Source organism: Trichomycterus rosablanca, chromosome 13 (genome assembly GCF_030014385.1).
Source record: "Trichomycterus rosablanca isolate fTriRos1 chromosome 13, fTriRos1.hap1, whole genome shotgun sequence".
NCBI lineage: Eukaryota > Metazoa > Chordata > Actinopteri > Siluriformes > Trichomycteridae > Trichomycterus > Trichomycterus rosablanca.
This window is the reverse complement of record NC_086000.1, coordinates 17359446-17371662: the sequence shown is the minus strand read 5'-3', so window position 1 is coordinate 17371662 and position 12217 is coordinate 17359446. Positions and strand designations below refer to the sequence as shown.

At 41.7% G+C, this 12217-nt stretch overlaps 1 protein-coding gene across 6 annotated transcripts in view; it reads right to left on the bottom strand.

Moving 5' to 3' along the window:
* eml5 (EMAP like 5) overlaps positions 1-8634 on the bottom strand; it is a 66968-nt gene extending 58334 nt beyond the window's left edge. For all 6 annotated transcript variants that reach the window (XM_063007148.1, XM_063007153.1, XM_063007149.1 and 3 more), the window contains exon 1: positions 8255-8634. In XM_063007148.1, the coding sequence (XP_062863218.1) occupies positions 8255-8451 (197 nt within the window). In that variant the 5' untranslated portion in view covers positions 8452-8634. The remainder of the gene's footprint in view (positions 1-8254) is intronic.
* Between the last annotated feature and the right edge of the window lie 3583 nt (positions 8635-12217).

Below are 12217 nucleotides of genomic sequence, written 5' to 3'. Positions count from 1 at the left end.
CAGGTGTAAATGGGGAGCAGGGCTGTTAAATTTGGTGTTTTGGGTACAATTCTCCCATACTGGCCACTGGATATTCAACATGGCACCTCATGGCAAAGAACTCTCTGAGGATGTGAGAAATAGAATTGTTGCTCTCCACAAAGATGGCCTGGGCTATAAGAAGATTGCTAACACCCTGAAACTGAGCTACAGCATGGTGGCCAAGGTCATACAGCGGTTTTCCAGGACAGGTTCCACTCGGAACAGGCTTCGTCAGGGTCGACCAAAGAAGTTGAGTCCACGTGTTCGGCGTCATATCCAGAGGTTGGCTTTAAAAAATAGACACATGAGTGCTGCCAGCATTGCTGCAGAGGTTGAAGACGTGGGAGGTCAGCCTGTCAGTGCTCAGACCATACGCTGCACACTGCATCAACTCGGTCTGCATGGTCGTCATCCCAGAAGGAAGCTGACGCACAAGAAAGCCCGCAAACAGTTTGCTGAAGACAAGCAGTCCAAGAACATGGATTACTGGAATGCCCTGTGGTCTGACGAGACCAAGATAAACTTGTTTGGCTCAGATGGTGTCCAGCATGTGTGGCGGCGCCCTGGTGAGAAGTACCAAGACAACTGTTTCTTGCCTACAGTCAAGCATGGTGGTGGTAGCATCATGGTCTTGGGCTGCATGAGTGTTGCTGGCACTGGGGAGCTGCGGTTCATTGAGGGAAACATGAATTCCAACATGTACTGTGACATTCTGAAACAGAGCATGATCCCCTCCCTTCGAAAACTCATGGCAGTTTTCCAACAGGATAACGACCCCAAACACAGCCTCCAAGATGGCAACTGCCTTGCTGAGGAAGCTGAAGGTAAAGGTGATGGACTAAACCCAATTGAGCACCTGTGGCGCATCCTCAAGTGGAAGGTGGAGGAGTTCAAGGTGTCTAACATCCACCAGCTCCGTGATGTCATCATGGAGGAGTGGAAGAGGATTCCAGTAGCAACCTGTGCAGCTCTGGTGAATTCCATGCCCAGGAGGGTTAAGGCAGTGCTGGATAATAATGGTGGTCACACAAAATATTGACACTTTGGGCACAATTTGGACATGTTCACTGTGGGGTGTACTCACTTATGTACCCATGAAAAGATATAATAAAATATTTGCAGAAATGTGAGGGGTGTACTCACTTTTGTGATACACTGTATATATATATTATAATTAAATTTTTTTTTTTATTTATTTTTTTTATCAACAGCTAGGGATGTCCCGATCACGTTTTTTTGTTCCCGATCCCGATCATTAATTTTGATCTCGATCCGACACCGAGTCTCAAACCGATACTTGTATTTTCTAGATATTGTCTAGATAAGAACTAGATAACACTGTTCACACAGTGCACACTTCAAGTACATTACAGTTATTAAAATTAATCCAATGTACATGTTTAACAACTGAATAGCTCTGCAGTGCTGTAGGAAAAAAATTGCCTGCATCCAAGCTATTGTTTAATGTTCTTTTATTTTTACAAAATAAAAGTAAACAAACAGTGCAGCATTGTAGTAGTAAAACTAGAACACTCAAAATAAAGTGAAGGTTCTTTTTGAGGAAAATCAGCATCTCTGTCGTGTTAGCGGACAGCCGGTTCCTCTTTTCATCATATAATAATAAACTCGCTGTATTCGGCTGAGTGTTTATTTTTTAGGTGCCGTATCAAATTGGTAGTAATTGTAGATCGTTTGGTTAAATGATATCTGGTTTGTTTCTTATGAGCCACCGTTCTTGTATGCGTGTTGTAACTGTAACAAACTTTTCTGTGGTTGTATTGTGACAATGGTTTGATGGACGTTTCTACGCAAAGTGAGTGTGTTTTGACCCTTTGGGGCTTCCATAGTGCATGGAATAGCGTGCTTGGCTAACGTGATGACTAGCTGTCCGCTATTCGGAACCGTAACAGAAGAAGTTAATAGTGTTACGCTCCCGACAATTTGTGAATATACCGTGTATTTATGTCTTTATTAAGCAGGTGCATCACTACGTTGTGTTGTAAACCGGAGTGATCCTTGACTCACACACCATATAAACAGTAATGAACGCAGCTCTGCTCCTACCGCCTTGTGAAACGCTCGCATTGCAGACATTACACTTCACTGTTGGACTTGTTTTACTTTCCAATTTAAAGTATTTCCACACAGCGGACACGCTGACGTAAAACAAAGAATTGGGTTTAGTAAAGCCGATACCGATCAGTTAAAAAATGCCTTGATCGGCCCCGATTCCGATCTTTGAGATCGGATCGGGACATCCCTATCAACAGCTATATGGGGAAACACCGGGTGTAAGGCAGGGATACCCTGGACCCCCCACCCTCCTCAGACATAGTCAATCATGTCTGTGTAATCTGGCAGCGCTCAGGTGGCACAGCAATCTCTTACACTAGTATACCACCGCTGAGATCCAGGTTTAAGTATACCACCGCTGAGATCCAGGTTTAAGTATACCACCGCTGAGATCCAGGTTTAAGTATACCACCGCTGAGATCCAGGTTTAAGTATACCACCGCTGAGATCCAGGAGATTCTCAGTAATGTTTTTCCCCCAAAATAGTGAGGGGAAAAGTAGTAATATTATGATTTTTTGTTATTCTTTCGGTATGGGTCACAGAAACTGTTTTTCTCAAGTCAATATAAGTCAATGACCGAGACGCAAATGCCATATGACAAACTGCACTATATTTCTATGTTTCCAAGAAAATAAAAACCGTGTGTCTCTCTAAAACTAATACTAATAACATAAATGTGCATCTTCAGAACTAATACTCACTGAAAACACAGCCAAAGAATCTTACAGCTTGGTCTCTGTGTGTTTATTTAATTACAAATATGGCAGGGTGGCTACAACTAACCAGGCCAAGCCTGCTCCCCAGCACTTCTGTCGCCAAACGATTTACTCCAAAAAGAACTAAAAAACGCATTCATGACCATATCAACTCCTGGAATATCTTTACCTTAAAATATTGGACGCAAAACACCAACAATATACATCCAGCTCACAGCGTATTTAACACTCCACCCACACAGTTCAGACTCATCGCAACAATGTTAAGAGTCATATCCCTTTCCCTTTAATTTTCCACCCCCACAAACACAGACAAACACATCCTCGCTTCTTTATTGATACCGTTACAGCACAAACAGCACAAGGGAATGCGGATTAAGGATTATGTTAAAATGATTGAATGCAAGTGCACATGGATAAGAGGGCCTGGCAAGAGTGAGAGTCAGAGAGCTTGAGCTTATGATCACATGGGCTAAGCAAGGCTCATAATCACCCCCTGCTCAAACACACACTATATAAACACAACTGAACGGTGACCTGTGGGTTGTTTCTGACTAGCCCTGTACTCAAACCCAGACCTAAGTGATAGTGGGTTGGCATAATACACCTCTGTGCCACCCAATCACGTTTTTCATTACATTCTTTACATTACTGAATCACTTCACACTCACTCATTGCTTTTCAAGTTGGATGTTTACTTTCTGGCATTTGATTTCAATTAAAAATGGGCTTTCTAATGATGAAGCACTTTGACCTCTAAGATGAACACTACATACTTAACATAATCTGCAATGAATTGGCACCCTGTACATGGTATTTTTGCATTGTGCTCGGTGTATCCCAATGGAGCTGAACCCACTGGAAAATCAGTCTCCAACGAGTCTGATTAAGCTTGGAGCTCATATAAGATGGACTTAAAACAGTGGGAAGGGATGCTGTGGTTAGATAAGTACACATTTAACAATTTCTCCATGCCAAGACGACGAGGACTGTCAACACTGTTTTCAGCAAAAAGTGCAAAACCAAACACATGTCATCTGGCATGGTACAAGGGAGCATTAGTGTCCACGGCTGACTTGTATTTGTGTAAAGGTACCATTGACATGGAGACATTTAATGGCATTTTTGAGAGACATATGCTGGCATCAATGTGACATCTTTTCCCAGGAAGGTCATGGTTATTTTAGACAAGACCAAGCCTGATTTTGCTTGTGCTACAACAGCTAGGCTGTGTGGACAGTGTGTGTGCTAGACTGGCCTGCCTGCAATCCAGATCTGTCTCCTATTGAAAATTTCACTTACAAAATTGCAACAATTAGTATCCCGAGTTCCCAAATGATTAAAAAGTGTCATTTGTAAGCGGTAAACATGCCTCTTTTTTGAGCGTCACGGGCACCAATTTTAATTTTGTCTAAATGAGTTGGTCAGAGAAATTTGTTGTTCTTTTGTCATTAAAAAAACAAACCACGTGTTATATTATTGCATCATACAAAATGCCCTAAATAATTAAGGAATGGGGTTTATACTGATTACAATAATATTGTATAGTCAAAACCCCCAAATACTTACTACACATACTTTTCAGCTCCAAGCATTTACACATCACACGAGTCAATTAATTGAACAATATGACACTGGTGTCATATGGATGCATTTGTTATGCATGAACAGTAAACAACAGTCATCTCAGTGTGAGAACCACAGGGTCCTATCCTGCTACTCAAGTAACCAGAGAAGCAGAAGCACTTATATGACATCTGAACTGACATACATGCCAACCGACAGAATATAAAGGGCAAATGTATCACCAGTGGCTGCCTAGTCTCTGTAATAAAGTATGTATATTATTCTTCTATTTTTTTAAATTTGTCTTTAATCTGAGCGTTTAACTATTTAGGCTGACTCTCTGAACATAGCGTTTGGATAATTGACTAACACTATAATTGAGTAACATCATGCTTCTTAAAACAGCCTCTGGTCTGTATCATGTTTCTGTCCGTCTGTCTGTCCGTCTGTCTGTCTGTCTGTCTGTCTGTCTGTCTGTCTGTCTGTCTGTCGCTGCTGCAATATTTGCATATTTATATTCAAGGTGTGCACACACACACACACACAGTTGAAAAGGTCAGTTTCACTCTAAGCTAATTAATAATGGAGGGTTGAGCCAGCTGACTAGCAACAAGGTATCCACCCACCTCCTGCTACTATCACAAGGACAACAAATACCTGGGCTGGATGGTATAACAATATAATATTTACACTGCACCATTATCTCACTGAGCACTTCATTAAATACACCTGTCTGATACAAACATGTATTATTTTATAAGCTACACCTACCTTACAGATAAACTGGGTCTACAATTACTGACCCTAGCCCTCCTGTTACTCTGTACACATGTACCGCCTTGTACCCCATTGTTTTCCATCAAAAGGGAATCCATATGGACCAGATGTTATCAACCATTTATAGCATGATTGAAAGATTTAGAGAATTCAGAAAAATCTTTGTGCCCATAGACAAGGCCCAAAACCAGTATTGATTGTCTATGACCTTCAATCCCTCAGATGGCACTGCACTGAAACTGACATGCTTCTGTAACAAATATAACCATGTGGGCTCAGAAATACTTCTGAAAACAGTAAGGGAAGAATAGCCACAAGTATTGAAAGTGATATAATTTCAACCATAATATTACTATAAAATAATGTTAACTGCTTTTACTTATTGCAGTATCAGACAGGATCATGGACATGAGAACAGAGGACAAAGTAGAGGCTCAAGCATATGAGTGAGGTGGAAATTGTTCGTAGTGAAAGACTCTAAATAAATCTGAAACCTGGCAGACAGCAGTGCTCATTAAGCTGTTGTGTCTCTGTCCAGCACTGAATACGCTGATGGTTAAACCAGACTACACAGAGCAAAACAGCTCAAATATAATCTGGGGGGTTGCCTTATCCAGGGTATTCCTGCCTTGTGCCCAATGCCTGCTGCGACCCTGGCTTGGATAATGAGGTTGATGAAAATCGTGGTCAGGGTCAAGGTGGGTCTGATTCATTGGGCGAAAGGCAGAGAAAAAACTCAGATAGGTTGCCATGCCATCACAGGACACACACACACATTTACGGCAATTTTAGTAGTTACAATTGGAATGACTTCATATCTTTGGACTTGTGGAAAGAAACTGCACCACCCAATGGAAACCCATGCAAACAGACAAAGAACATGCAATCTCCACAACGAAAGATCCTGTCGGCCTGGCCGGGGAATCGAATCATCACAAAATGAACTGATACAAAGCGGCTTAAAGCGAACAACTAGTAACTTTTTTTGACTGCTTCATCATGAACAGGTTCATGGTGGATCCAGCAGCACCCAGAATCACTGAGCCCAAGGTAGGAATATGCTGGGGACTGGGCATCTATCAAAGGTCTTTACACACTCACTTATTCACCTGCTCACACCTAGGGATAATTAGGAGCAGCTAGTTTAACTTCAGCATGGTTTACCCAGAGCACAGCAAGTGTTGTATTTATCTTTTGCTCATAAATAGCTGTACAATGCCATTTAGTGTAGTAATAAACAGTCTGGGACACAGCCTTTAGCTAAAAATATGTACAGATAATAATGTTAGTTCAGAGCAAAGTGTGAATGTTATTGACACCTTCTCTAACCCCATCCCACCTACATGTCCAAATATTAACAGCAGCGTTGGTGGTCTACTAATCACTTACTGTCCAAATTTTACGCTTAGACTTGGTGGTCTACTAATCATCTACCTGCCCAAATAATAACGGCAGATTTGGTGGTCTACCAATCACATACATGTCCAAATAATAACATCAGCATTGATGGTCTACTAATCACTTACTGTCCAAATTGTACACTTAGAGTTGGTGATGTACTAATCATCTACCTGTCGAAATAATAAATGCTGTGTTGATGGTCTATTAATCACCTACCTGTCCATATTATACACTAAGAGTTGGTGGTCTACTAATCACCCATCTGTCCAAATTATACACTCAAGAGTTTGTGGTGTACTAATCACATACCTGTCCAAATAACAAATACAGCACTGACGGTCTGCTAATCACCTACCTGTCCAAATAATAAATGCAGCATTGGTGGTCTACTAATCACATACCTGTCCAAATTATGCACTCAGAGTTGGTGGTCTACTAATAACATACCTCACCAAATTATACACTCAGAGTTGGTGGTCTACTAATCACATACCTGTCCAAATAACAAATACAGCACTGACGGTCTGCTAATCACCTACCTGTCCAAATAATAAATGTAGCATTGGTGGTCTACCAATCACATACCTGTCCAAATTATGCACTCAGAGTTGGTGGTGTACTCATTATCTACCTGTCCATATAATAAATACAGCATTGATGGTCTACTAATCAAACACCTGTCCAAAATATACACTCAGAGTTGGTGGTCTACTAATCACATACCTGTCCATATAATAAATACAGCATTGATGGTCTACTAATCAAACACCTGTCCAAAATATACACTCAGAGTTGGTGGTCTACTAATCACATACCTGTCCATATAATAAATACAGCATTGATGGTCTACTAATCAAACACCTGTCCAAATTATACACTCAGAGTTGGTGGTCTACTAATCACATACCTGACCAAATTATACACTTAGTGTTGGTGGTCTACTAATCACCTACCTGTCCAAATAATAAATGCAGCATTGGTGGTCTGCTAATCACCTACCTGTCCAAATAATAAATGCAGCATTGGTGGTCTACTAATCACATACCTGTCCAAATTATACACTCAGAGTTGGTGGTCTACTAATCACATACCTGTCCAAATAATAAATGCAGCATTGGTGGTCTACTAATCACATACCTGTCCAAATTATACACTCAGAGTTGGTGGTCTACTAATCACATACCTGTCCAAATAATAAATGCAGCATTGGTGGTCTACTAATCTAACACCTGTCCAAATTACACACTGTGTTGGTGATCTACTAATCTAACACCTGTCCAAATTACACACTGTGTTGGTGATCTACTAATCTAACACCTGTCCAAATTACACACTGTGTTGGTGATCTACTAATCTAACACCTGTCCAAATTACACACTAAGAGTCAATATAATAAATGTAAACTATTCACATATCTGTCAAAATAATAACGGCACCACCTATTCAAATAGTAAATGTGGCATTGGTGTTCTAATAATCACCCGACTGTCCAAATAATAAAGGCAGAATTGGTGGTGTACTAACCTGACATACTATTTAGCATGAAAGTGTGCGGATTGGGACGCAACCCATAGGTGCTTAAATAACGTTACTACCGGAGCGTACGGTGCTGAAACAACAACTGTTAAGTGATTATGTGGTTAGTTCACATTGCTGTTTTCATACTGTCGACATTTGTATTGAAGTTGAATAGTTTTACCTGATAATGTCGTCGTTGTGGCCCAGGTAGAATTTCTGCTTGTGTTCGCGTGTGTTGTACACAACTCCGACACCTGCTACGAAGTAGACGAGCTCCTTGGCGGCGGTGTAGTACAGGTTGTTGCGGCACTGGTGGCCCCGGTAGCCGTATACCCACTCCAGGCGCAGATGGCAGTTCGGAGCTGTTCTGTCGGCCATGTTTGGACTTTTTCTCTCTGAAACGAACTCTTCTTATCATCCACAACGACCCGCTTCCCTCACACAGCCTCTCCTCATCCGCTCAGTCCGCTGTCAGAGCAGCTTATCCGGCTGAACACTGGAGTCCCGACATTTTCTTCAGTCAGTCCTCTCTCTCTCTCCTCAACTTTCCTCTCTTCGCATCCTTTTATTTCACGCGTTATTCATTTTATCATTACAGTTGATTTGTTTTATTATTTAATCCTGCTGTGTACTTTGTGTGCAGGTGTACACTATGCCTCCAGCTCCTGACCGGGCGGCTTCGCTCTTCTTGTGCCTTGTGAAAATCCTCAATGTTTTTGGCAGCGCGTTTGGCTCGGACCGCCCAATCACCCAGCTGTAACAGTGATTGATGGTCAATCCAGCCAATCACATCACAGCAAATTTACCTCCACGCAGCCGTGAGTGAAAATTTAAGAGACCAATAGCGGTCATCTGAATGACAATGTCACAGGTTAAACAACGGTCTATTCACACAGTACACTGATCAAATAATACATAAATAATAGAACACATTAATAACACATCGGATCTCGATGAACGAAGGATTTAAGTTGAAAAACTTTACTGATATCAATTGTGTCATTTGACAACAACTGTCAATGAAAACCAACATTTATTTATTAGGATTTTAACGTCATGTTTTACACACTTTGGTTACATTCATGACAAAAACGGTAGTTACTCATTACACAAGATTCATCAAACACAGACATGGACAATTTTGTATCTCCAATTCACCTCACTTGCACGTCTTTGGACTGAGCTCCCGGAGTTTGTTTGTTTGTTTGTTTATTAGGATTTTAAAGTCATGTTTTACACTTTTGGTTACATTCATGACAGGAACAGTAGTTACTCATTACACAAGATTCATCAGTTCACAAGGTTATATCAAACACAGTCATGGACAATTTAGTGTCTCCAATTCACCTCAATTGCATGTCTTTGGACTGTGGGAGGAAACCGGAGCTCCCGGAGGAAACCCACACAGACACTGGGAGAACATGCAAACTCCACACTGGAAGGACCCGGACCGCTCCACCTGGAAATCAAACCCAGGAACTTCTTACTGTGAGGTGACAGTGCTACCCACTGAGCCACCGTGCGACCCCGAAAACCAATATCATCAACCTACCGAGGCCTGGATTGAACATCACCCCAAACATCAAAGTAATACAATTAAATCACAGGCTGATCCAGTTTGCGTTAATTTGCGATTGAACATTACCCCAAACATCAAAGTGAAAAAATTAAATCACAGGCCGATCCAGTATGCGTTAATTTCATCACAGCAACTCATGATATGACTAGTAGTGTGTATGGCTGGGTATTTTCTTAATAAGACGACGGACGGTCAATGAAAACCAAAATCATCAACCCATTAAAGCCTGGACTGAACATCACCCCAAACATCAAAGTAAAAAAATTAAATCACAGGCCGATCCAGTTTGCTAAATTTCATCACAGTAACTCATGATATGACTCAGTAGTGTGTATGGCTGGGTATTTTCCTGATAAGAAAACGGACGGTCAATGAAAACCAAAATCATCAACCCACTAAAGCCTGGACTGAACATCACCCCAAACATCAAAGTAATACAATTAAACCACAGCCTTAATCAGTTTATGTTACTTTCATCACAGTAACTCATGATGTGACTCAGTAGTGTGTATGGCTGGGCATTTTCCTGATAAGACGACGGACGGTCAATGAAAACCAAAATCATCAGCCCACTGGGGCCTGGATTAAACATCACCCCAAACATCAAAGTCACAAAATTAAATTACAGGCTGATCCAGTATGCGTTAATTTCATCACAGTAACTCATGATGTGACTCAGTAGTGTGTATGACTGGGCATTTTCCTAATAAGACAACGGACGGTCAGTGAAAACCAAAATCATCAACCCACTAAAGCCTGGATTGAACATCACCCCAAACATCAATGTAATACAATTAAATCACAGGCCTATTCAGTTTATGTTACTTTCATCACAGTAACTCATGATGTGACTCAGTAGTGTGTATGGCTGGGCTTTTTTTCTGATAAGACGATGGATAGTGTCCTGGACTATCTCATCCCAGACCTGGATCAAGGCATCACTGAGCTCATGGGCAGTCTGTGACGCTACTGACACACTACATCCTCTGGGTTTTTAATTGGATTCAGGTCTGGGGAGCGTGAGGGTCAGTCAATGGCATTAATGCCTTCACCATCCAGGAACTGCCTACAAACTCAGAACCCAGGGCTCACTGCACCAGCATGAGGTCTGAAAATGGTTCTAAGGATTTCATCCCAGTACCTAACAGCAGTCAGGCTACCGTTCATCACTGACCCACCGGCAAACCAGTCATACTGAATGATATTGCAGACAGCAAAACGTTCACCACAGCATCTCCAGACTCTTTTATTCCTGTCACATGTGCTCAATGTGAACCTGCTCTCATCTGTGTAGAGAAGGGATACTAATGATGGACCAGCAATTTCTGATGTCTTCTGGCAAATGCCAATCAAGCTGCACGGTGTTGGACTGTAAGCACAGGTCCCAATAGAGGATGTCAGGCTCTCATGCCACCCTCATAGAGTCAGACAGTTTGGTCAGAACCATGCACATTAGTAGCCCACTAGAGGTTATTTTGTAGGGCTCTGGCAGTGCTCCTCCTTGCACAAAGGAGCTGCTGGGTTGATGCCCTTCTACTGCCCTGTCCAGTTCTCCTCTTGTAACAGCCCACATCTTGGAATCTCTTCCATGGTCTTGAGACTCATGTGCTAGGAGGTACAGCTTCTCACAATGGCACTTATGGATGTGCCATCCTGTAGGAGCTGGACTACCTGTGCAACCTGAACAGACCAGTAGTGGCCACCACCTGCAAAACCGTTTTCTTTTTGGGAGGGGCTTGTTGTTACCCTCTCCAGTGCTCCTGTTGTCACTTTCATTTGCACCAAAGCAGGTGAAATTGATTTACAATCGCTCATGCTGCCTAAATGGAAAAATGAATATACCTGAAATCCCACTGACTTGGTGTTATACTGTGAAGAATAAGTTTTCCTTTAATTTTTGAGCAGTGCACTACATCTATTCATCTACAGAATCATGATTCATGTTGGCACAGCAACATATGTTCTAGGGACCTGTGTTCAATCCTTGGTTTCAGTTCACTATGAGAAGTTTTGCATATTCTGCCAGGGTCAGCATGGATTTCTTCCCACCACCCCAAAACGTTCAAAAGGTGGATTGGCCACTAGTTGTGAGAGGTTAAGTGAGTTGAATGAATGGCTCCATGTACTAGACTGGCATGATATCCAATAAAATCATAATATAGTGCATCAGCATAGTGATGTAGTTAGTAGATTGTGTGCACCACACAGCAACATTGATCTTGGAAAAGTTTAATGAATCCTTGCTCTGGTTACTGTCTAAATAAGCAGCTAAATAATTTTTTCTTTTACATTGGCCAGGTTTATTTTCTTTTGGGTACTCTGGTCTTCTCCCACCTTAAAGCAGAAGGTGGATTGGCTGTGCTTAATTGCCTCTAAGGGTGACCAAGTTAATGTTTGGTGCCATGTAGTGGATTGCTACACTGTTGAGTGTGTAGTCCTGTCCTACAAACAAAGTTTGTACAGGTTGTCAACGAGTAGTAATTGTGGTTTTGGTATTTTACGGTTAAGGGGTAGAGTGTCCATACTGGTATGTTCTTAGATGGTGGGGGCAGGAATCAGACTGGG